This window comes from Condylura cristata, unplaced genomic scaffold (genome assembly GCF_000260355.1).
Source record: "Condylura cristata isolate star-nosed mole 26May11 unplaced genomic scaffold, ConCri1.0 scaffold00035, whole genome shotgun sequence".
NCBI lineage: Eukaryota > Metazoa > Chordata > Mammalia > Eulipotyphla > Talpidae > Condylura > Condylura cristata.
In genome coordinates this window covers 1,883,594-1,910,946 of record NW_004567136.1, presented here as the reverse complement: position 1 = coordinate 1,910,946, position 27,353 = coordinate 1,883,594, and the positions used below count along the sequence as shown (strand labels likewise).

Sequence of the window (27,353 nt, the reverse complement as noted above, 5' to 3'; positions counted from 1 at the left end):
ATTTTCCCCCACCTTTAGGTCCTTTATCTCATTGTCATCTCTAGGAAAATGACGACGACATTTGTATATTTGGGTGTTAATTTTTTTTTTTAAGATTTATTTATTCATACAGAACTGGGGTACAGGCCAGAGATGCGGAGGGTGAGAGAATTCACCAGGGATAGAGTGGGGAGCAGAACAGGCGGATCCACGAAGTACACTGCTGAGGGGAGCAGCGGGCGGGTCAGAAGAAGTCTGCCACGCCAAGTGGATCTCCTCCGGGGCAGGCGGGATCGAACTCATGCGGAAGTGGCTTAGGCTTCTTTTGCAGTGCATTAACCCGCTGCGCCACCAGGGAGGGGCCATTGGGTGTTAATTTTTATGCTACCACTTTGTGAAACTCTCCTATTGTTTGAGTTCATTTTATTATTAGTTCTCTAGGTTGACACATTTTACCCTATTGGCTAAATTCTGGTTTTTGTACATGAAGTTTTATTAGAGCATAGTTGGATTTGTTCGTTCACATATTGTCATTGGCTGCTAAGCTCCATTGGCAGAGTATAGTAATCGCAACAGAGACCTAATGACCCACAAAGATTATGTTCTTGACTATCTGGCCCTTTATAGAAAACTTAATTGATTTCTGCTCCAGGATTTTCCAATTTTTTTCTTCTTCATAAATTCTTATTGTTTAAATTGATTTTATCTTGTCTGAATTTATCAGTTAATTGTTTAGTGCATTATTAGATATGATGGTGGGCCTCTGCCTATTTCTGACATTAGTGGAAATTCCTCTATGTACAGAATGATTCTTTGTTAAGTAAAGCAATGTCTAAGGATGAAAGCATGTATATATATTGCACATTTTAAAAATATCTTGATTTCTTCCTTACTAACACTAGTTTTCTGACCCATCATTTGATTTTAAAGTGTTTTTGTTTTTAAAATCCAAAATGAAGTATTGTCAAACAATTTTAAACATTTATGGAGTAAATACTCCATATTCTGCTTTATGATTTTTCTGTCTTTCAATATAATAAATGATATTAATGAGCTTCCAAACATAACATCAGGCTTGTATTCATGGAATAAGTTTCATTTGGTCATGATACACTTTTTCTAAGTGTGTTGTAGGAGTCAAGTTGTTAATCTTATTTAATATTTTTAAATGATATTCATGGTAGTCTGTTGTGTCATTTTTTTGTTGTTTAAATATTTTATTTCATCAATGTAGGAAAAATACTGTACCTCCTGCTTTAAAAAGGAATTAAAAGAATTGTTTTTCATTGTAATACTCTGGAATAATTTATTGAACAATGAAATCCCCTGAACTTTAAAGTATTGATACAAGTCTAAACTGCAAATCTACAAGTCTACTATGACTTTTTGTTTTGATTTTTTGTTTTTCCTTAGTTCTTCTGTAGAATACTTTTTATACTGGCAATCTACATTTTCTTATAAAATTTTCATTTAGTTTATCAAATTTATTTGAATGGTAGTTTACAAAATCATGCCTTATGATTTTGAAATTTTGCTTTTATCAATGGTTATTTATCCATTGCCATTTTAAATTTTTGTGTATGTGAGCTTTCTCCTGTTTTTTTTTCCTCTGACAGTATCTCATAGTTTATTTTGACTTATTTTTTTGTAAAAATTATGAACAAAGTGTTTTGCTTTTTTATTTTCTGCTTCATAAATATCTTCTGTGTTTATTAATTCCTTATTGATTTCTTTTAGCATATGTTATAGGCATTTTTCTAATATTTTTAACTGGAAAGTCATTTTATTTTTAAGATTTTATTTATTTATGCATACAATAACTGGGGTGTAGTCCAGAGGTGCTGAGGGTGAAGGGATTAACCAGAAACAGAGTGGGGAGCAGAACAGAGGGGTCCACTGCATTACACTGCTGAGGGAGCAGCAGGCAAACAGGAGAGTTCTGCCGCGCCATGTGGTAGAGCTCCCTGGTTGGGGATCAAACTTGTGCTGCAGTGGCTGCTGATAGCTTGATAGCAGAGACTTTAATCCCAGTGTTACCAGGGAGGACCCCGTTTGTTTTATTTTTAAAAATAATAAAGTAGTTTGTTTTGTGAGTTTTCCTTTGACGCTCTTTTAAATATTCCTTATAGAATCTGATGCAAAGTGTTTGCATTCTGATTTTTTAGGAATTCCTGAATTCAGTATGTGTTAGTGCAGGAGTTGTTTAGAGGAAACCTTTAATTCCACTAGGAAGAATCCGGGTTTTTGTTGTTGTTAGATCTTTCTTCCTGTATTGCATTTTAGTCAGAACCTGTTGGTTATTTTATTCCTATGTTACGAACATTATTTTTGTTTGCTTTATCAACTAATATAAAGACAATTTTTTGTGAAGTTTTGAATGAAGATGTATTCCCTGTCAGAAGAGTGTAGAGATTGATGTATGTACCTACATCTACTTTTAATGTTACCTAGGTCTTCAGTCTCTATTGTTTTTTATGCTCTTGATTTGTCTTATACTGAAAATAGTGCGTTAAAAATCTCTTACTATTAGTGTGCCATCTCTGTCTGTCTTTCATGTAATATTTGCTTCTTATAAGTGTTCTTTTATCTGGTCCTTACATGTTACTAATCATTTGAGTAGTGCCTTTTGATATTCCAAGTGCTATTTCTTGTAATGATTTCTTTCAATCTCTATTGTTCTTCTGTGCAAAATTCCCGGAATACATGAACAAAATAGGCTAGCATCCTGCTGTCCTAAGTTGTTAATACTTCAAAGTAACATTCAAATATAAAGGCCAGCTTTCAAATATAAGTGTCTGCTTGAAGAGTTAACTTTCATGTTCTTTAGAAGATGATCAAAAAGAGGCACTAATATTAACGTTTTGTGAATGCCCAGGATTCTAAGAAATTTTATGTAACAATTTACCTAAACAATGTACTAATTTCTTACAATTTATCCTGTAAAATATTTTCTTTCTACACATTGTAAAATAAACATTTCCTGAACTGATTGTTATGTGGTCTAGTGTTATGTAATCACGTAATGAAAGACTTTTTAATAAAACATATACACAAGGATAGAATTAAAAACTTGCCATGGAATCTGTAACTCTAAATTTCCTGTCTTCTGTGGTTTAAACACAATATGTTGCATTTACATAGGTTTTTTTCCCCCTTAATGGTTACTTTGTGTTTATTTGTTCTTTCTGAAAAGAGGGAAAAAGTAGAGCTATGCTTGTTTGTATGCCGAAGAGATTTAATCTCTTTGTGGCTGCCCAGATATTTCTTCTGCCATAGAGCTAGTTTTTCTGACTTTTCAGGGTTCATGAAAGACACAAAATAGAATGTATGTTTTGCATGTTTGTGTCAGTAAGAACAGTTTCATTCCTTTCGAATTTCCTTTTTACTTATTCATTATACATCTGCATATGTTTTAAAACATACAGATTTAACTGAGATACCAAAATGCCAAATGAAACATAATTATGTAAATCATTTAATCTACTGAATCTTAGTTTTCTCATGGATTTTTAAGTTGAGGATTATGTGAGTTTTTTTCTCCTCATTATATTTCTCATCCAGCCAGTTGTGATGTGTGCTAAGCTCAATACTGAACAAATGGACCATTCAGTACTTTTTCCTGTGGGTGAATGTATGTGTTTATGATGAAATCGAAACATAGTTGTTAAAATTGTAATTTCTGAACTATAATAATACACATAAAGAAAAGTGCGTAATGTAAAAGTACGCATTAGTAAATTATTGGAAAGAGAAGACTCATGTAACTGTCACCTATGCATTAAGAAGGATAGTCTCCCTGCTTGTTCCTCGTAATCATAGCCTAGTAGGCTCCCTGTCTCCACTCTGGAAATAGCCTTTCTTTTACCTTTCGTGGTAACCTTCACCATGCTTTGTTTTCATAGTTTTATACTTGAGATTGCATCCCTATCAAATATATATATATTTTTTAAAGATTTATTTATTTGTACATACAGAACTGGGGTACAGGCCAGAGGCTCAGGGGCGGTGAGAGGATTCACCAGAGACAGTGGGGAGCAGAACAGGCAGATGATGAAGTACACTGCTGAGGGGAGCAGCGGGCGGGTCAGGAGAGGTCTGCCACGCCATGTGGTCACCTCCTGGGCAGGCGGGAATCGAACTCATGTGGAAGTGGCTTTAGCTTCTCAGTGCAGTGCTTTAACCCGCTGCGCCACCAGGGAGGGCCCAAATATATTTTTAATATATATTGGAAGCAAATGGAAGCATCTAATATGGCTTGTTTTGGTTTTCATTGTTGTTACTCACTCAAGATTTCAGGTTAATAATTACTCAGTTCCATGCATTTTAGCAGTGATGTACACACACATAACCACCACTCAGCTATAAAATATTTCCTCCACCCAAGAAAGTTCACTCATGCTATTTTCTGATTAGCCTTCACCCTTTCCCTAAGCAACTACTTTGTGATTTCCATCACTATGGATTAGGTTTGTATGTTCTAAGAATGGAATTTCTGAATCACAGGATAAAACTTTAACTTTATCATAAACTTCCAAATAGTATATAAAAGTGAATATATAGCTCTACATTTCTGTCAGTTACAACATGTGGTGGTGTCAGTGTTTTGTTTTTTAATTTTCTCCTTTTCTTACAGGATAAAATGGTTTGCCCTTTTATATTTTATTTGTATTTCTTTGATAACTAATGATTTTGAGTAATTTTCCATGTGCTTATGCTCACATGTATACCTGTCAGTTTATGGATTTGTCAGATTAATTAGATTTTCATCGTTTCTTTCTTTGAAAATGTCCTTTGCATATTCTGGGTATAAATCCACTCTTAGATTTATATGCAATTCAATAATAGTTATTAAAAGAAATATTCCTCTACCCTTTGTTGCCGTTCACTTATATGTAAGTGGGTCTATTTATAGCATAAGTTTCAAGATGCTTTGATTTGTTCTAGATATTTTGCATTTTATATACATTTTAAAATTACTCTTGTCTAAATATTTTTAAAAGCTCTGTGGCATTTTAATAAATATTGTTACAGATCTAAGATCTATGTAGATCCATGTAGGGGGAATGGAAATCTTGATGATACTGTAACTGCCAGTTTATAAATATGGCATGTATCTCATTTATTTACTTTGATCTTTCTCAGCAATAGTTAGTAACCACCAGTGTAGAAGTCTGGTAGCATTTGCTGTATTTTTTCTAGGTATGTATTTATGTGATTGGGTTAGTATTTTTAATTTATTTTCAGTTGTCATAAGCACACAGAATTCATTTTTTACTATGGTTGTGTATCCATCTATACCTATACATATATTCTTACAATCAAGCTAATTTTATTCCTTCTAAAACATTTTTATAGTTTTCATAGGATTTTTTTTACATATAGAATTATGTTAACAGTAAACAGTTAGGGTTCCATCACCCCACATTGAATTGTACCATCAGATGATGGTCTCATTGCTTTCTTTAGGATCAGCTACATTGCACCCACTTTCCCCAACACTTTGAGATACCCCCCTCTTCCTTCTTGGGACCTGACACCCCACACTAGGCCACTAAGGAAATCCTACTTCCTACTATGAATGCCTACATTGTTCCATTCCACTTAATGACTTTAGGGTTGGATTTTTCAGGAAGTATGGAGAAGGGGCTTTTAACCATCTTTTTTTTTTTTTTTTAAGATTTATTTATTTATGCATACAGAACTGTGGTACAAGCCAGAGGTGCAGGGGTAGTGAGAAGATTCACCAGAGACAGAGTGGGGAGCAGAACAGGCTAAATGACAAAGTACCCTGCTGAGGGGAGCAGTGGATGGGCCAGGAGAGGTCTGCTGCGCTATGTGGATCACTTCCAGACCCAGGGATAGAACTCATGTTGAAGCAGCTTTAGCTTCATAGTGTTGTGCTTTAACCCACTGCACCACCAGGGAGGGCCCTCCTTTTTTAAGGGACATTTTCATTGCATTTAGAAGTACAGTTTAAGTTATTTTTCTATAAACCTTTTATAAATGCCATCCTACTATTTTATGCCCTTTATTGTTTCTTGTGAAAAATCAATTTTAATTTGTATTTTACTTTCCTATACATAATATGCATTTTTCCCTTACCTGTTTTTAAGTTCTGCTCTTTTGGGTTTCAACCATTTGACTGTGATATGCCTAAATGTGGTTCTCTATATATTTATTCCATGTAAAGTTCACTGAGCGCCTAGAATCTGTGGTTTATGACTTCCAATAATTTTGAAAAGGCCTCAGTCATTATCTTCACAAATATTCTTTGATTTCATTATCTCTTCTTTCTGGAATGCCAACTCCATGTATAATAACACCCCACTTCATTTATATTTACAACTTAATAAAATCTCACATTTTGGAGTAATACTTCATAGATACTGAAATTTGAAAACTGAATTTTTTAAAAATTTGTTTTCTCTTTTTACTTGAAGTTTACAGATTCCTTTTCTTGATGTGTTCAGCTTTCTGTTAAGCCCCATCTATTAAGTTTTTCATTTATCACTATTGTAGGTTTCAAATCTAGCATATCCACTTGGTTCTTTTAAAAAGTTTTTATGTCACTAGTTGTGTACATTTTCTTTGTTCTGAATCAAGTTATACACATTTTTGAAAAGTGAACATTTATAGTCAATTTATAGAAATGCTTCTGAATCAGGAAACAACAAATTATGTCATTAGAGAGAATCACTTGGCATATTATTGCTCATTCATTAGAATGCATACATGTACCATTAAAAATAAACACAATGGTGGCCCTCCCTGGTGGCGCAGCGGGTTAAAGCACAACACTAAGAAGCTAAAGCCGCTTCCGCATGAGTTCGAGCCCCACCTGCCCCGGAGGTGACCACATGGCGTGGCAGACCTCTCCTGACCCGCCCGCTGCTCCCCTCAGCAGTGTACTTCATCGATCTGCCTGTTCTGCTCCCCACTCTGTGTCTGGTGAATCCTCTCACCCTCCTCATCTCTGGCCTGTACCCCAGTTCTGTATGAGTAAATAAATCTTTAAAAAAAAAAAAAATAAAAAAAAATAAACACAATGGTATAGGTATGCACGGTGATGGTATAGGTATGCACGGTGAATGAAATAAAATAGTACCAAGTATTTGTCTAACTACCTGTCAAGATTTAGGAATAATCCGTGAACAGAGAAAAGCTGGGTCCCTGCTTATCTCGTATAGAACATTCAGGTAATGAAATGATTTAAGTATAAGCAAAGAAGTCATAAGAGACCAGGAGAAATGTTGAAGTTTTATTAACTTGGGGTAAACTGTTCTAAGTGTAACTTGCTCAAAATCATACAGGAAATAATGGATTAATCTCATATAATTAAAAAAAGAGGGGAGAAAAATCTCAGCTTTCATTGGAGGTGATAACTCTATTATGATAACTCTCTATTCAACAAATTGGTAAATGGAAAGGATTAAACATTAATTTTTCTGCCTTTTTGGAGGGACTGTGACTATACCCCAGTTAATGAAAGGAAGCTCTTCTTTATAGAAGAATGTCAGCTAATAAATCACTGTAACTCCCAATAAATCTCTGTAGCTCCCAATAAAATAATTTTTAGGCAAGAATAATTAATGCATGCTAAAAAATGTAAAGTAGAAAAAGATTGTTGGGAGAGGAAATTCTCAGGGAACAAAATATGACCCCTAAAATTACTATTCAACAATATGGAAAAATCCATCTGAAAAGTGGAGCGATCTGGTGATCTCCAGTGTATTGAAAAGACCAAGCTTGGCACTGGTGACAGCGGACAGCTGCTTTGTGAGTTTCTCAATGTGTTGCAAAGTAAGGTGTACCTAGTGTCACCTAAGATGTATTTTTACAGAAATATGTAACTGGAATCATACTTAGATTTTAGTTCTAAATTTCTGCTCATAGAAATACAGAGAATAGAGGGAAAAGTGAAATGACACCTTGAGGAAAACCATCAGACAAATCCAAATTGTACAACTTTCTGTAAGACAACAAGCCTAATCTTTTCTAGAAGTATGAGTGCCAAACAAGCAGGGTAACCTCTAGACTAAATAAGATGAAAGACATAAAAAGTAATAGAATGTGATTTTTTTTATCCAAGTTTTGCTTGCTTTTAAAAAACATTTGGGAATACTTGAATATAAGCTGAATAATAATGAATTTTAGCTCCCTTGAATGCAATACAGGTACAATAATAGTGAGAAAGTGCTTATTTCTAAAAGATGCAAGTTAAAAATTTGTAGTTAGAATTTGTTGTGACATCTTCATCCTACTTGCAAATGTGTTAGAAAAAAATGAACACACATATTGACAGATGATACAAATATGCTAAATTTTGAAAGTTCTGTCTACTTGGTGTTGACTTAAGCATTTTAAAAAAACCTTACGTTTGCTTAAAATTTTCCATAATGAGGAGGTAGAAAAAAATTAAGACAAAATACATTCTTTTGCACTTAATAGAAAATTAAGACTGTAGCCAATGCAGGTACTGGTAAAATCATGATCTATTTCTGGGAATAAAATTGACATAATGTGAAAACAGTTTGTTGATATGCATTAAAATTTTAAATTATAAAATTCTTTCTAAGCAATTTTATTTCTCAGGATTTGTGTATTGGAAAGGTTGCAAAAAGGACTTTGAAATGTTATTTTTTAAATTCCATTGTTGTATATAACTAGAGAGATGCCAATTTCTATCACAAAGGATCCACATGTATCTTATGGTGCATCAACACAATATGATCTAGCCATTGAAACATGGGATTGTCCCTGTTCTTTGCATTCATTGACAGAAAGGAAACTCTGTTAAATATTATTGAACTAAAAGGGAAGATTGTAAAATGTCATATAGCAAACAACTCCTTAATATTGTGAGTGTGCATGTTTGTTTAGAGACTGCCCGTCTCTACATAGTTGATGCGTAGTGGAATGCATGTCTTATGATTGTGGGGATCGTAAATATTAACATGCATATTGGTGCATTTTGTTCGGCGTGAACCGCTGCTCAGCTGTCGTTAATGCACTCATCTAATTCATGTGCACTTTTTTTCCACAGAGGAAAGAAAGGATAACCAACACATCATACACTTTGCTTCTGTATTCTCTTGTATAATAAAACTCTTGGAATTCATGTTCCCTATGGGCGTAGCACTGACTGAGTATCCTTCATTTTGGGCTCATTATAGCAACTAGTTCTTTTCCTTTTTTTATTAATAAAGATTTATTTATTTGTGAATACAGAACTGGGGTACAGGCCAGAGGAGCAGGGGGCAGTGAGGCGATTCATCAGAGACAGAGTGGGGAGCAGGACAGGCAGATCGACTAAGTACACTGCTGAGGGGAGCAGCAGGGCAGGGTCAGGAGAGGTCTGCCGCACCACCGGGTCACTTCCGGAGCAGGTGGGGAGGTGGCTTTAGCTTCTTAGTGCTGTGCTTCAACCGGCTGTGCCACCAGGGAGGGCTGCAACTAATTCTTTATGCAGAGTGCTACACTGGTGCTGGCGTGCCCTTCCCTTGGCTCGTGGGTGGTTCCTTACTCCCCAACAATGTTGCTCACATGTCACTGTTTCGTTGGAACTTTCTGTCTGCACCTCCACTTGCCACCCTTTCTGCTCCTTCTTTAGTCATTTATCAGCATTTCTTGCAAAATAATCGATTGATCTTTCATTTCATCTCTCCCCAAAAGAATATTAACCCCCATGAGGATGTGGATTTCTGTTGGCCACATCCTCATGAGGAAAACCTTGACAATTTTTAAGTAATTGCCTCGACAATTAACTTGGCATGTGATGAGCATTTTTAATAGTTGCTGTATGAATGAACATTCTAGAGCTATTCTAGCTATGTTGTTTAGACAACTATGAAAGGATAGATGTCCCTCCTATTTTACTGAGATCAAGGAAGAGGTTGTCACACTCACAGCTTTCCTTTAAATTCAGACTTCTATAACCTCCTTAAAATAACACATAGCAACAGGTACGTACATACTCTGAGCACATTAGAAGAAACGTAGAATTCTTTTCTACTAGGCCTTGCAGGAGTAATCATTTACTTCCAACCTGCATTTGGCTTCCATTTGTATTGAATTGCCAGCTTAGTTTCAATACCTATAGATTTCAGTTACATCTTTGAATGTGCATTTAGAACATCTTAATCATTTCTAGCTTTGGATTTCAAGCAAGATACTCGTGGCTCTCCCATTTACTTTAACTTAGAGGCTGTTTTTTAGGGTGGGGCAATCAGAATGCATGCATTTACCAGTTCAGTTCACTGTCTTATACAGGTGTGGCTGGAGGCACCCCGAAAACAGTTACAGTAGTAACATCACAGATTTAACATTTGCACTGATTGCAAATCACAGTAGTAACATCACAGATTTAACATTTGCACTGATTGCAAATCACCATAACAAAGATTTAAAAGATGGACAAAAGTTAGAAATATTTTGAGAATTACCAAAATGTAACCCAGAAACCCAAAGTGAGCACCTGCTGTTGGAAAAATGATGGCCCCAGACTGGCTCTGTCCAGAGTTGCCATAAACCTCTGGGTTCATAAGAAAACAGTGTCTGCAAAATGCAATGGCTTAAGTCGTGCCTGTATGTTTCCCCTGTGCATCCGCACCTGTGAGCAGGTTTCATTTGTGAACTAGGCACTAAGAGATTTGTGACAGTAACTAATGCGAAAATGGGATAGTAATTAAAAATTTAAAATATGTGAATGTGATTTCTCTCCCCAAATACCTGCTGGTACATAGTTTTTGGACTGTGTTTGGTCACAGCTAATTGAAACCATGGAAATAAAATCATAGATAAGGATGGGGATGCACTATAAATGGCTAGATATAGAGGCTGATGGAGGTGGAAGAGACAAAGTTAAACCCTGAAGCTTGTGACCCTGACTTTGTGAGTTCCTGTGTTTGCAAGTGTTTTTTGATAATGTTTCCTCACCAAAGGTTATGATTCTATATTGTGCTGTGTCTTTTTATTTTTTCATGTCTATTTTACTTTTTCAAATTTATTATATATATATATATATATATATGTTACATTATTCTTAATTTTGTACATTTTTTTCACCTCAGTTGTAATCCCCGTGGACTTCCCACCACCACATCACCCATGTGCCATCATCATAGTCCTTTGTGCTCTTGTCCCTCTCCCATTTTGATCCTGTTTCCCTCTCCTCCCCAACTAAAATGTCTCTAGTTTATAGTTGTTGATGTTTGTTTTTACTTTATTACAACTCCGTCCATGTTGCTGCAAATGGCATGAGTTTTTATCTTTTTTGATTGCTGAGTAATATTCCACCATGTATATGTACCACATCTTCTTCATCCAGGCATCTATTTTGGGGCATTTGGGTTGATTCCACATCTTCTCTATTGTAAATAGAGCAGCAATAAACATAGGGGTGCAGGTGTCCTTTTGCATTACTGTTTTTTTTACCTAGTAGTGGAATTGCTGTGTCTTTTAAGAGTCAGTAATGAGGTCACAGTCCTCATCTGTTGTAAGCAAGCAATTGGTGAACTGCCTGGGTTTGAGGGAAGGGTTGTGGGAAGTAGATCTAGTTTTAAAATTATATGAATTTTTATCTAGTTATGAAATTTTGTGGAGAGGGGTAGCCTACATTGACTTATTTTTTTAAATATCTGGAAATGAGTGGCCTCTAAACAACTTGCACTCTAATGACAAGTTATGTCCAGCACTATATTATCAAATATCTCAGTAATGTAAATTTTGCTGTAATATTTGCAGAGGGTAAAGACAGATGTACTGTCCATTAAGAAACTGCATCTGAAAAAATAGAGACCCAGCTTTAATTATGTTTTTAGTGGTATATGCAAAAGTTTTTTTTTTAAGTGTGTCACGTCTCCATGATGAAGTGTTCAGGGTATTTCTTTACAGATTCCATAAATTGGGAAGTAAAACTCTCTTTACTGTTAGCAAGATACTGACAAAGATTTAGGTCTGTAAAGCTATTTAGTTAGGCTAACATACTCTCTCAATGCACTTTTTCCCTTACTAGTTAAAGAGAGTTTGTACCTCCTATGTACTATTTACATTACAAATGTAATACAGACCTTTATTGGGTTTTGCAAAACTGATGTCTTTCTTGGAAACCTTTGGAAAATACCTTTTGTTCCCCCTGTCCAGTTCATCTTAACTAACCAAGACATGTAGATGTTTTGAATTTGAAAGGCATATTAAATTGGCATATTATCTGTGCCCAAGCACTACAAGTATTTAGCTCAAGTTGAGATTAAAAAAATCAAAGACATGTTTATGTACTTTATCATGGCATATTAAGTTAGCATATTATCTGTGCCCAAACACTATAAGTGTTTAGCACAACTTGAGATTAAAAAAAATCAAAGACATATTTATGTACTTTATCATTTTTCATGTGCTGTGAGTTTAATTTGTCTTTCTGAACAATGTTTGTAAAGCATATCAACCTTTTTGACCTTCTTCTCCAAGACAAGTACTATGTGGATCTTAATAAGAGGTCACGCTTCCTGGACTGAGGGATGTATCAACAGAAGACAGATGGTGTGGAGATGACTCTGATGATAATTCATTTTCAGCTAGTCATGAAGATATTTTGATTACAGTGTGTTTAAGTAATTATAATCTGCAATGTTAGTTTTGCTGGAAAGGGAACACATGGAAAACAAGTTACGTATTATTCATGCCTAACAAAGGATGCACTGTAGTGTAATGATTTTGATTCCTAATGTTAGATTAGAACTGGAGGGGTTGAAAATATGTCATACTGCAAGGTAAGTCAATTAAACATAGACCAAATAAAAAAAGTAACTGCATACTTTGGAGGCATAAATATTTGTTTTGGAAAATATTTAGATGTTACTATATGAAAGGAACCAGTATTTTTACTTCTAGGTAACAGTCTGTGTACAGCTAATTAAAAAATTACACGGCTTGATTTTAAGTTTATGTGAATTGTAATTATCATGGAACCTGCTTTTGGTGCCATGGATCTAAAACTGAGATCAGAGAGCTGACGACTGAACAGCATGTTATGTCCCTGCTGTTGTTAAAAAAAACATTCTGTAAAATAAAGCACAAACAATAACATCACCTCTTCATGTGACAGCTGCAATATACAAATATCAAATTATTAAGTTCTACAGCTAAAACCGGTGTCATAAGTCAATTATGACTCAAGAGACATCCAAACATAATCACAAGAAGAAAAAAATGAGTCAGGTTTTGTGACTAGACTAAACAAATTTTCATCCTCACTGTTTTGGTTTTCACCCTAGGATCATTGACCGCTTGGATGGAGTTCGCTTGTTGTGGTCCTTGCTGAAAAACCCTCACCCCGACGTGAAGGCCAGCGCAGCGTGGGCCCTCTGTCCCTGTATTGAAAATGCAAAGGTAACAAAAGGCTACAAATCAATTCATTCTTGAGTCTGTCATGCTAGAATGAATAATGTCACCACAAGTCACTGACAGCTTTTGACCGACTTTTGGTCAGATTTATCGGATGACAAATAGCGCTGAGCATTTGCGCCAAAATCATCTGCGAGCAGTGCTGCTCCCTGGTTTTACCTGAGGTGAATCAAGAGGAGGTGACGTTGACTGTTCTTATCTCTTGGGTGATAAAACTGTCTCCATTTACCTGCTACTGTCAGAAACACCTGATGGTTTCAATCTTATTTAGAGTTCTAAGAGGACAGTGAAAGAACACCAAGTTCTTTGTTACCTTGAAAAGTCACATACTTTCATAAATCTCACTTTCCTTATCGGTCAATAAACACTGGATAAAAATTTATAGGAGGGCCTGGCAGGAGAGCAGCAGAGTGCAGGCCTGGGGCTTGCCTCTTCCAAAGATTCAAAACCAAATTACTACAGAACAAAGTCAACAACCCCTGAAAGATGAGTAGATAACACTAGGAATAGCGGTGCAGCAGGAAGGGGTTGGAGAAATTGATCAAGCTGCCGTTTAAGCTGGCAGAGGGTAGTGCCACAGTGCGCAGGGGGAGGGGCGGCCTCTGTGCAGATTGCCTGTGCTGTGAGTTCAGGGGCACGCACACTGTGGAGACCCAGGCTGTGCTGGAGAGGGGTGTGCACAGAGCTGTTGTGCAGAAGAGGGCACACTGCCAGACAACGCTCGTAGGAAAGGTACAAAGTGAAGACTCTTGGCTCAAGCCTAAGTCTCCTCATCTAGAACAGCTGGAGAGTGGGGACACTCAGATAAGATGAGCTGTGCTTGTCACCAAGATGCTATTATTTGCAGCATCTTTAAAGCTGTGCTATTTGAAATACCTGCCTTAACCCTACCCAGAACAAGACCAAGGCAGCCCAGTGTGGGCTCTCTCTCCTGGATCCCAGTAACAGCGTCGAGCACCCCAGGGCAAAGATCCATATTGAAAAGCACAGCGAGCCATTCCCAGCTTGTGATCCTGTTTCCACCTTAGGCCTTGGCCAGTGCTGACATATTTCTCAGCTGTACCCTGAAGCTGAGGCTGGCACCAGACTGTGCAAGGTGATTTGACTGAGGAGGAGCTGGCCTGAGGTCTCCATCTCATAGTTCTACATGATGCAATTATCAAGAGGTTAATATCCAGGTTATATAAAACAAACAAACAAACTCATTTTAGCAATTTAAAAAATCAATCCAATTAATAAGCAGGCAGTAGATCTCAACAGATTATTGACCAAGGAAGATATCAGGCCAGTAGATACATGGCTTTCACTTTTAATAAGGGAGATGCAGGATAAGCCTATCGATATCATCTCATTCCCACAAAAGAGGAAACTACTGAAAAGATCACCATCAAGTGGTGGAGAGGATGCAGGGGAGAGGAGCCTATTGCTGTTGGGGGGAATATAAACTGAAGCAGCCAATTTGGAAAGTGATCTAGATTTATCTCAACTAAAGATGGAAATACCCTAAGACCCAGTAATGTCGCTTCTTGGCATCTAGCCAAAGAACACGAAGTCAACATCCCCTAAAATTGTGTTCCTGCAATGTTTGCTGCAGAGTTACTTACAATGGCTAGGACTTGGAACATAAGTGCCCTATGATGGAGGGTTGGATAAAGATGTGGTTTATCTACACAATGGACATTTGCATAACTGATAAGTCAACAGAGCAAAATATTTACAAAACTGAGTGGATGCCAATAAGGAAGTAAGATTTCTGGAGCTAAGAGTTGGGGGGAGGAACTAAGGGCCAAAGGTTTGAGTAAATTAAAAATAATAAAAATTTACAGAAAGTTTGTGAAGTTTTTCAGCTCTTCTTTTCTAAAAGGCATTATCTTCTTTAAAAACCCCATTTCTTACTTAATGCTTACTTAGTGCTTTTTCTGTAGATGTAGAGATTTCAACATCCTTGTTGCTGGAGATACTTATCATGAATAAAGAATAACATTCGATAATAAAACATGGCAGTGTTCTCTCGCTTTTGGTGGTACATCAAATGATGATTTTAAAATCAAATACCTTTGCATTAGCTGAAATAATATGGGTAAAGACACCTAGAATGTCTGTGTCACAGAGGTTAATTATATGAGCAGCTCTTATTTTACGTCATCTTAAACTTAATCTTATTTTACATCTCCATCCATCCAATTGTTCCAATTGGCTATCTTCAATTTACTGTTTCCGGTGGTGACATTTTGTATATTCACCTATTGTTTTATGTGAATTATATTTGTTTTCTGATAAGGTTATAAGTTCTGAGGCAGAAGAGAGGCAGGCAGTGGCTTTTGAATATGCTGGGCATTTAGTTTGCAATAAAATAATGGAACCAGAAGAGGTCTTGCCAGATATTTTGGCCCATTCTTCCTCCTCCACCCTTTCTCCCCCATTGAGGTAAGTTAATGACTCAGCTTTCTAGGAAAGATCATCTTTTACGTTGTTAGAATTTCCACATTTTTTTCACATAAGATGGTTTTGCAAATTAGTTTTGAATTAACTTAAGTCATAGAATTTGGCATCATCTTGAAATAAGTAACATCTTTGTCTGGATGAATGGCACTGACAGTCACCCTGCAGAAACCAGCAAGAGAGAGCACAAGCTGTGCTTTCAGACAAGTTTCACTACCCAGGGCCTCTGCCATGACTGCCCGGGGAACCTAGGTGTACACTGTGTGTTTGAAGACAGTAGAGGGGGAAAGGTCAACAGCTAGAAGCAGAGGTTATTCATTTTTTATGTTGTTAACAGCATATACATTTGATTTTTAGATCTATCTGTTAAGAATGTGAGATGTCAACATTATTTCTAGTGAATAAATTGCATCTTTCCTTCCTGGGAAATATTTAAAGCTACTATCACTGGACTAAGCTAGAATCAAAGTACCAGAATTGAAGTCATCAGTAATGAGTGGTGGGATAATATAGGCAAAGACTCACGATGTAAGTGAGCATTGCATTTGCATTGTTAGATACATGGAACAAATGGAATGTAGGATTTTGTAGTGAGAAGTGTTGACATTGTCACCAGTACACTAGGGTCTCAAATAGAAAGCTGGAAAATTTCCCTCATTTTGGAAAAAGTCAGGATATTAGAGCTTTTGATAATTGGTCGGTGATAAATAAAATGTATGGCATGGGAAAGATATGTTTTGCCAGCCTAAAGTGATCTGTTCTTGGATATGATTGGAAAATCATCGAGTGAAATATGAATCTGTGGTATGGTCTTATATAAAATGTGAAAGGTATTTGAGAAAATCAGCATCTGTGGCTAAAACCTACTCAATTTTCAGAACAGAAGGTTGAAGGAAAGTGAACTAATTATAAAAGGTTCATGGCATTTTTGAAAATTGTTTTACTTAAAAGTGTGCCACTGGCCCTCCCTGGTGGCGCAGCGGGTTAAAGCACAGCACTGAGAATCTAAAGCCACTTCCGCATGAGTTCGATTCCCGCCTGCCCCGGAGGTGACCACATGGCGAGGCAGACCTCTCCTGACCCGCCCGCTGCTCCTCTCAGCAGTGTACTTGGTCCATCTGCCTGTTCTGTTCCCCACTCTGTCTCTGGTGAAGCCTCTCACCATCCCTGAGCCTCTGGCCTGTACCCCAGTTCTGTATGCACAAATAAATAAATCTTTAAAAAAAAAAAAAAAAAAAAAAAGTGTGCCACTAAGTTGCTTTCTTTTGTTAGACTTAGGAAGTTTGTTGTTTTTTTCTGTTTTCCAGTTAAGATTTCTAATCAGGACTGAGATGGTAAGATTTGGTCTCAGTGGTGATGTTATTTAGTGAAATCATGAGTTGCAAGTCTGTTTGCCTATGAACAATTCCTTTTGAAATGTGCGAGAGATGTGTAAATGGAAGTGGTAGCTGTTTCTTTCAAGCTGAATGATCAAAAACATTTTTAGTGTATAACAGTTATTGAACATGTCTTTGATACTAGAACTTACAATGTAAGGAATGCCACACAGAAACTGGCACAAATCCAGGTGTTAAGTTCTTCCATCTTAAAAAGGAAAACTTGTACAAAGTCAACTCAAATTTTCTTTCCACGAACAGTAAGATATTGAGAAATATCGAAATTCAGAAATAATGTATTGCATTACATTATTTAGAAGCCTTTTGTCAACATGTATAACAGTCATGTTTTTTAAAATATCACTGGGTTTCTTGGGCTATTTCTCCTTATGAGAGTGGTAAGATAGTACTTAAAGTAGTTTCCTTAATTCTATATCTTTTCATTAATTGCATTTAAATCTTTTTATAAAAATAAAAGTTTAAATATTCATTGCCTTCTCTTGTGTACTTCACATAACTCACGTTAACTTATATTCACTAGTTCTTATGAACTAGATAGGAAAGTTACTCTGATTTTATAATAAATATACAATATATATGTTAGTTGTAAAAGTAGGAAGAAAATTTAAACAATCTGTCATCCCTTAATATATCAATGAGATCATTTGACTTTGGCACCATCTCAAACTTAATTTTGCTACTAATTTGGACAATAATGTCTAGAGTTGAATTTTGATCTTGGAGGATGAAAATCTCTAGTAATTTCAAAACCAGTGGTCAAAGCATCTGCTCCAAACAGAGAAACCAGTCAGAGACATTTGAGAATGTTTCCCCAAAAGAGAAGAGAAAAAGTTAATTTCTGTGAATTTGGAATACATGCCTGACATTTTAGCCAGGAATGTTGAGCGCTGAGCGTGGACGGGCTTCCCGACTACAGGTGTGACAGAACACAGCTGATCAAACAGGACAGGAATTCAACATCACCGTCTGTTTAACTTCAGCTGTCCAATGAGCCATGCCCAATCAGGAAGCCAGAGGGAACCCGGAGGAGACTTGTATAAGGTGTAGTGTCATGCTAAGAACACTTCCATAAACACAGCTTTGAGCTTTGATTTGCTAAATGTTTGGGCCTCAGCGGTATACCAAAGAGGTTACAGTTGTTCAAGTAATCTAAAAATCTCTTCAAAAGGCAACTCCTTTTGGGGGCCTGCTATCATTTTATCACCATAATAGTTAACAACATGTTCTTCATCTGGCCTCCACTTTTTAAAATTCTGTAAGACTGAAGTAAATTACATTACAACATTTTTTTTTTCTGTAGGGCAAATTTTCAAGCTGAGACATGAAGAGCCAAAACAAAAGTGAGGGTGTTAAAAAGCCTGTCTTCAGATCACATCTGGAAGGACCAGTAGTCATAGGTCAAGTCTATTGCTTTCACCTGGGTTGGCGCCTTCCTGCTACCGCTCTCCCATTTTAAGCTTCTCAGGCCCTACTCCATAAGGGGCTACAGTGGAGGCTGGTAGTTTGGGAAGTGGTGACTGAGGTATAGGATACAAAATGGAAAAGTCCTAAACAGGTGTGAGCAAAGCTGTATCCACAAGCATCTCCTATGAAAACATTTACCTTTTAGTTTAGTTTGTTATCTGTTATCTTTTATTAAATTAATCATGTACTAACCACCCCACTCAAGAGCTTCCAGGGCCACACACTGCACTTTTTCCCCATCTTCAGCTACATCACTGAGTCAGACATCAGACTGAGATCCCAATTTCTGACTTGAAGATTGTATCTCTCTACCTCTCCAGGCACTCAGTTTCATTTTAGAGTGGCCAGAGGCAACAGCTAGTAGCAGTGTTTCCCTTCTGCTTGTGAGTGTAGAAATACTCTTGTACTCCTGTTTTCAAGAACTGCACTAGACTGGAGTCCCCTTTCTGGACCTAAACTCAGTATGCACATAACAACTTATATGGTCCATTTGGTTCTTTCTTCTTCTAAAAGTTTTATAGTTAAAGGATTCCATTTAGATCTTTATCCATTTTGAGTCATGTTTTATATGGTATAAGATAAGGATCTTCAGTGCCCTCCCTAGTGGCACAGTGGGTTAAAGCACAGCACTAAGAAGCTAACGCCACTTCAGCATGAGTTCAATATCCACCCACCCCAGAGGTGATCCACATGGCGTGGCAGCCCTCTCCTGACCCGCCTGCTGCTCCCCTCAGCGGTGTACTTCCTCAGTCGGCCTGTTCTGCTCCTGACTCTGTCTCTGTGAATACTCTCACTGACCCTGCACCTCTGGCCTGTACCCCAGTTCTGTATGCATAAATAAATAAATCTTTTTTTTTTTTAAAGATAAGGATCTTCATTCTTTTGCATATGGATGGATAATCAGTTTATGGTATAAATTCCTATGTTGGAAAGATTGTCCTTTCTTCATTGACATTCATTGCAGCCTGATCAAAAAATTACTTGGCAAAACACCCAGGGTTTATTTCTGGTTCTCTATTCTAGCCCATTGTTTTACTTGTCCATTTTTATGCCAGTGCCACACTATTTTAATTACTGTGGCTTTGTAGTAGGTTTTGAAAGTGTCAGTTTAGCTTTTAGCACTGCTGCCACCTGAGATACTGGCACTGCTTTGCAAGTCTACTGCAGAACAGGGGAGAACAGATAAAACACAACAAAGCTCACTGTTCCTACGGAGCGTTAGCCATTAATTTTGAACAAATACACCTGTTGCAAAATTTTTGTTAAACTCAAAAGTACCAAAAAACATTGATTTTTGTCTTTGTTCTTGTTGAAAGTCCTTAACAATAAGGATCTCCACTCCAGAAGTGCTCCCCTCTATTGATTTTTAAACTAAATGTTTAAAATTTGAGTTGTTTCACACTAATGCTATGATTGTGAAAGTAACACAAATACAATTTGACAATTATATAGATTGGTTATTCTCTACTCTGGCTACACATTATCTTCAGAGTTTAATATTTAAGAACTCCACCTCTCTTCTGTATATCAAAATTGAGTTCTACGCATTCATATTTCTAAAAAAATCACCCCAGGTGATTATAATGTGTAAATGGACTGGAAACCAGTGAACTAGATCTTAATTCTTTTGAGCTTCACAATGTAAAATAGTATCTTTGGCTTCTGAGGTCTGTAACTTGCCAAATGAATGAATGTGTGAATGAATGAGGTTTTTTAATGATATATTACAGATAACTTATTCTGAACAACAGACACAAATGTACTTTTACTAACTCATTCTTTAGATTTTAGAGGCAAGATTGAAAAGGTGGTAAAGCATTTGTGCTACTGAGTTATTGAACACATTTACAAGAGTGAATGGTATGTGGACGCTAAACCAAGTGGTTTTCATTAAGTTGATATTCAGTTGTGCAAACTATTGGTAAAAAATACATTCTCAAAATAATTTTGAAAACAGTAACACTAATAAACAAGGGACCTTAATGTTTTCTCTTTACAAGCTTTAAGGTATAAATGGTGTTATTAGCTCTATTTAACAAGTGAGGAAATGGAAGCTAAGTAGTTAGCTCAATGCCATGCAGCTAATTGAACAAAACTAGGAAATGCCCCAAATTGGCATAAAGTCTCAGCCCAGTGCTCTCTAAACTTCGATGCACCTAGAAATTCCTTAGAGATCTTCATGGGAGCTGGCGGCCACCCTCAGACATTCTGATTGGTGTGGCACACACCTGGGTTTAGGGAATGTTAAAAATGTTACCCCTGGGGTAACTAATAAATTTTAGCTGACTTCAAAGCTTAGTATGAACAAGTAGGATAATTTGACTGGTGAAATAGCTCATTCAGTTAGTGACATCGGCAGCAGTACTGTGTCTAGATCACAGGAGATAAGAAACTTGTTACATTCACTTCTGGTCAGACCACATCTGGACTTCTGCTTTAAAGTCTGGGTGTGTTTTAAGAGAAACATTGGTAAAGGACAGAGGAGACCTATGAAAACCATTTAATATGAAAATTAAAGTTACACATCGCATAAGAAGAGGAAGACTAGTTAGCTGGCTTTAAGCTTTAGGGGGAAAAAATCTATTAAAAAAGGATTAGGGATACTTTGTGTGATGTTATGTACAGGCTCATTGTTAATTAGACTTCCACCTTCTAAACTGGGAAACTAACTACCAGTTGGGTTGGAGCAGACCCAACAAATAATTTGGAGAATAATCTCTTCATAAATTAGTGACTTCCTGGTTTGTTTGCACTGCAGTCTTTCCTTTAATTATTATTTTCTTCTATAAAAACTATGGTTTCAAGTGTTGTTAGCCTGATCCACACTGTTCAGAACCATCTTGTTGGATCTTCATAGATGATCAGTCAAATGTTTCAGTCATCACAAAATGTGGGCTAATGAATATAAGTAGGGAAAGTTTTAATATATAAAAGAAATACATAAATGTGCATCTATGTGTGCACACATATATTTACAAGTGATCGCTATTTTATGATAATATGATTTAACATATGTTTGGTACCTTGTACTTGTTATAGACTTCTTTCAAATAAATAACTAAGAGTGTCATTTAGTTGACTCCATAAGTCTCAGGATACATCATGGGGCCTCACAATTTAGACCTCTTTATTAACAGACTGTTACAGAATCATAAAAGGACATAGTGAATAGGAAAAATTACAGTTGTCTGTGATAATACAAAATAAACTTAAATTAGTCTAGGAACATAAAAAATCAGGGCCATTACATTTATCTTATTTTACCTGTGATTCAGTCAGTTGAAAAAATTTGCTCTCCAAACATAATGCTTTTCTTTTTTTGGCTATGTAAATCTTAAACAATAAGGACTATAGGAGGTCATTGTTTTTCCTTCAGTTCTAAAGAAAGAGTAGTAACCGATGCTCTCATTTTGATTTTGGAAGAGCTGCCTTTAAAAGTGTAAGTTAATTCCAAGTCAGCTCTCTCTCATACACATATTTGTTTGGTTATTATATTTTAAAGCTGTAGAACTTGTTAACTACTAGGAACAGAACAAGGATCTTATTGTGAAAGAGTCACACAAACAGTCTGTTCTCCTTGAGTCTATGTAGTTGTATTTAGAAGTTTAAAAGCATTTCATTTACTGAATATACTCTTAGGACAAGAGTTGCCTGTTCGGTTTTGGTTGCTCTGACATGCTATTCTAGTGTGAACACAGCCATTTTTACATGTTTTCTATTCAGTGGGCTTTTAAAAATATTTTTTTTCAAATACTATATTATATGTCGATCGTCTCTGGGTGGTACAAAATGTTATATTTTTATAGCACGTTTGGCCAAAATTTTTTGTCTTCGGCCACATTCCATTTGCCTCATATGTGCAGTGTGGACAGCTCACTCCATACGAAACTGTGAGCTCTTTTCGCTGGAAGCAAGAGAAAGAATTTCATGCCCATGAGCCTAATAGCTCTGTACCCAAACATTCAGATTTCTGTTTTATTCATTAATCTGTAAATAATGTCTTAATATTTTCCTACTAGTTGAATTTTAACCAAAAACATTTTGCTACTTTATATTTTCTTATTTGTGTATTCACCTTAATTTTGTTTAATTTGCACTCCTAACACCTTCTCCTATTCCAAGCTTTACTTTAGCAGCAGAATAAAGTTGCTTCATATTCTATTTTTATTTTACTGTTTTTGTTTGTCTTAGAAAATGTCACTGGTAAAATTGCTTCGTTTCTGTTGGGGTGATTAAATCTCTATTTTGTGAAGGTTCTCAGTAGGTTTATAAACTAGGTTTAGTATGATAAAAATAATAGTGCTTCCAGATGTAAGTCATGTATAGTGAAAAGACACAAATCAGAGTGTCTGTCTGAGACTTCTGAGTTTCTGAGAGATCAGAAAATTGAAGGTTGATTTTTAGTTTTGTCACTAATGATTCATTACCTCTAACCTTCCGGTTTATAATGTGAGGATGTCCTGGCTACTGTAGGCAGAGCTGTTGAAGGAGATGCTGCATATGAAAGGCATGTGTGGATTGCAAATACTTAAGCTGTTGTCACTGTGTTCAGTGCTGTCGTTATTGTTATTTCTGACAAGTGAAAGTTTGAATGGTGTATGACCAACATCGTACCAGCGGGGAAACTGGCAGAGACTAGTTTTTTCAGATATGTGAGAAGGTGGAAAATGGAGTGAATTTGCCCAGTCGTTCAGCATTCGTTAAAGATGGTTTTGGCAGAGTAATTAGTGTTTCCATCCTCAAATACACTGTCTCCCTTTCCATAGAAACTATGTGAAGCAAGACGTCATATGTCTAAAATCTTGAAACCTAAAATGAAAAAAGGAAAGAAAGAAAATGAAAGCAGGCTCACCTTCAAAACAAATAAACCCTGGAAGAGCTTTCGGCTTGAGTCTGCATTCTCACTGTCCCCCAGATTGGAGACATTACCAGGCCGTGGTGGGCTGGGCCCATGAGCTCACTGAGACTTTGGCTCCCTGAATCTCATACCATGGACCTTAGGAAGTTCTTGGATCAGCAGAGGCAGATGTGATCACTTTGGATCTTTTTAGCAGTTTAGCCCTCATGCTGGGGGCACTGTAACTGCTGAAGGAGCAGTAAGAGAGTAAGAAGTCACCAGCCTATGATGGTGGCTCCATCTTACCAATTCCACCCCTTTCACATGGCTAAGTGAGTGTTTGTGGTGGTAGCTAAGGGCCTTAAAGTCACAGTTCCCTTATGATTTTGTCTTTTCAAACATTTATTGAAAGTCCACTGAGTGACAAACAACAGACCATATCTCAAGTCAGGATCAAAACACAGGACCAGCTGTCCCTGTTCTTGGAGAATTCACATAGTAATGGAGAGAGGATCCCTTAGAAAATAATTACAATATCATTAAAAAAAAAATGGCAGCAGACATATTTGGTTTTAAGTGGCCAAATAGGATTTTACGGTCAGTAAATATCAAGGACAAAGGCTATTTTCAGTTTTCTGTTCTGTCATCCTCAGGGTGACCCATGATTCTTTGTTATTATGAAATAGGATCACTTTTCCAGTACATTCCTGGAAAACATCATGTGGGAATTCACAAACTGTAACTGGGCTATGTCTAGCCTGCCCTTAAACAAATGTGGCAAGGAGAATGAGATTTCCATGATTGGATAAGACCAGTCAAGATAAGAAATTAAGTCTAAAACATTAAGAAGGCAAAGTGCAGAAAGGAGGTGGTATAAGTAGATTAAAAAATGGAGAACAAACCCTTTGAGGAGCAGCTAATTAAATATTTCATTTCGAAAAAATAAGATACAAGGCACTCTTTCCAAAAGCTTGTCTGAGAGAGACACCCAAATATGTCACAAAGAGAAACTAGACTTTGGAAAAACCATCTACAAGAATGTGAAGGGTGGGGAGTGACCAATAAATACAAGCTGGGGTGTGGGGTGGGGAGAGTTCGTGGAGACGCTGTTTAAGCTGCTAGGAAAAAATGAGTCAGCGTTTTGAGGGTTGAGTAGGAGTTTGCAAGAGTTTGGAAGGACAGTTGGCTGCACCCAGAGAGGAGGTGTGGGCTCCTTTGTGCCTCCTCCTTGTTATCTGGACTTTCTCATCCCGTCACCCCATTTTCCATCTCGGGCTCAATTTAGACGAAACTCTTGGTCATTTATCTGCAGCGTCTACTCTGTCCTAGCAGGAGGCTCCAGCTTGCATTTCCAAAAACTCAAAGGACTTCGACCCGCAGGATGCTCTGGCACCATCAGACCTGGCGGCATTTGGGTCTTCCATTAAACAGAGCCTGAAAACCCCCTCCCAGCCTCTGCTGCTGTGCCCAGGCTTTCCAGTGAGAACAAACTGGCAGTCTGGGCTCCCTCCTCCCGGCTTTCACGTCCTTCCTTGTCCTCTTGGGCTCTGGCAGTTTCTGAGCATTGGGCTTTGTAGTGGTGGGAGTTTGTCCCGAGCTTCTGGTATTTGGGGGTCAGTATTGAGACCTTGTCACCTAGTACTGCGGTGTGTGTTGTTCCTTCTGTCTTATGTTTTGCCATTCTAGGTTCTCAGCATTACAGGCAGATTCATCATCCCAGAATTCCTCGATTTTCTTTCTTTTTTTTTTTTTAAAGATTTATTTATTTATGCATATGGAACTGGGGTACAGGCCAGAGGTGCCAGGAGGTGAGAGGATTCTCCAGAGACAGAGCAGGGAGCAGAACAGGCAGATTGACGAAGTACCTTGCTCAGGGGAGCAGCGGGTAAGACAGGGAGAGGTCTGAAGCGCCAGTAATTTTCTTGAGAGAAAATGTTGCTCTCTAATTTTGTAATTGATAATAGTGTTTGGTTATTGGCACATCCCATTTATCTTTGGGGTGAGCGTTTCAAAGTTTCCTGGAATCGTAAAAACCATCGTTTGGACCTGCATGTGTCTCGGCTCACTGGGCCTGAGTGTGTGCTTGGGATTCACATGGTCACAGCACTGCGGAGTGGACACAGGATCAAGCCAGCTCCAGATTCACTCCACCGCTTACCACTTTTCCTTTCATATATTCAGAGAAGTCCTTGAAGTTTTCTTCATTAGTAGTAGTAGTTTTCATGGAGCTACTACTAACTATGACAACTACCACTACATGTACCTCAGAGAGTACTTTAATGCTTACTGATTTATTTTAGTCCCATTTTATTGATTGTCCATCCCTTTATAAACTATAGTTTGCTGAGGACAGCTGCATGCCTCCATATTGTACAATTAGATGAAAACTTAATAATTTGATGTGAGAACATCCTGATGTATGGTAAAGTAATAAAGTGAGAATGTAGAAGACAGTTGAAAATACAATAATTTCCTTTGTATTACTTAAAAAGTTTGATTGTAGAATTTTAGGGGAAAGTGGAAAAATAATCCAAGTACAGTGGTGTGTGGAAGCGTGTCCTACTCTCAGGAATCCCCTAATGGGAAAGCAGACATAAAGCGGCTTTGCTCGGGCACAGGCTTGCGTCAGCAGCATGTTTGAGGACAGGAAACTTCAGAGACTGAGGCATGAGCACTGTTCCTAATACTGACTGAAATTCAGAATTACAAGGAGAGATTTTTAAAACACAAAATTTTTATAGGCCCCACCCCAGAATGAATCACATTCTCAAGTAATGAGTCCCAGGATTCTGATTATTAGCACCCACGGGGAGCCACTGCTAGGCCACATGGGTGGGGTCGGGAAAGGGGGGAGAAGGCCAGGAAGGCAAGACAGAGAAACATTAAAGGACTTGTAACTCCGTGTGGAGTTTTTTCTAAGGATTTTATCCTTAGGGCAGGGGCAGTTATGGAAGGATGTGGAAGGAATAGGCAAGAGATGGCTAGATTAATGGCCTACAAGATTGAAGTTGACTGAAACCTAACCTTTGCCTTCAAGAGGGATGCAGTATATTTCAACCTTAGTTTTTAAAATCTAACAAGGAAACAATAATACCTACTTTGGAGGGTTAGTGTGAGGGTTAACAAGTAACTTATGCAAAGTGTGTACTCCAGTGCTCCTAGGTAGTTGTCACTCAAAAGATGCTTATTTGTAGTATTTGAGAAAGCCATGGCCCCACATAATTGATGGATGTTAATATCCACTGCCATGTCCCAGGGGAAGTTGGAATTTCTTGTCAGCTACTTTGCTTGTACTTGCAACAATGAGCCAGAGTCTACTCTCTTGTCTCCCTCACACCCATCATTCCAGTGACAGTTGTTAGGACTTCCAAATCTATAGACCTCAAGTCTTGTTTGCTTTCCTGAGCTCCATGCCCATCTATCCTACTGACTTTTAAATGTCTCCACATGAATGTCTAATGGATGCTCCATTTAACATAGGTATTCTGATACCAAACATGACCTTTTTCAATTCAGGGAAACAACAGCCCACCCACTTTTCTGACACTTGCACCCATAAGTCAAGTCAGAATGGTGGGCATCACTCATCTTTCCAGTCCATTCTCACAGATACGCTTTGACCATCACTTTCATTCAAAGTATCGCCACCTCTTATCTCAACTAATGAAACCGCCCCTAAGCTCCCAACATCAATCTTAGCCCCAACCCTAACTCTGCAATCCTGAGAAATCTTTCTTTCTTTTTTTTTTTTTAAAGATTTATTTATTTGTACATACAGAACTGGGGTACAGGCCAGAGGCTCAGGGGCGGTGAGAGGCTTCACCAGAGACAGA

General features: G+C 37.4%; 1 protein-coding gene across 1 annotated transcript in view; it reads left to right on the top strand.

Moving 5' to 3' along the window:
- Positions 1–27,353, top strand: part of ARMC4 (armadillo repeat containing 4) — a 105,058-nt gene that overhangs the window by 46,838 nt on the left and 30,867 nt on the right. The window contains exon 16 of the mRNA XM_004692947.2: positions 13,251–13,365. Within this exon, the coding sequence (XP_004693004.1) occupies positions 13,251–13,365 (115 nt within the window). The remainder of the gene's footprint in view (positions 1–13,250; positions 13,366–27,353) is intronic.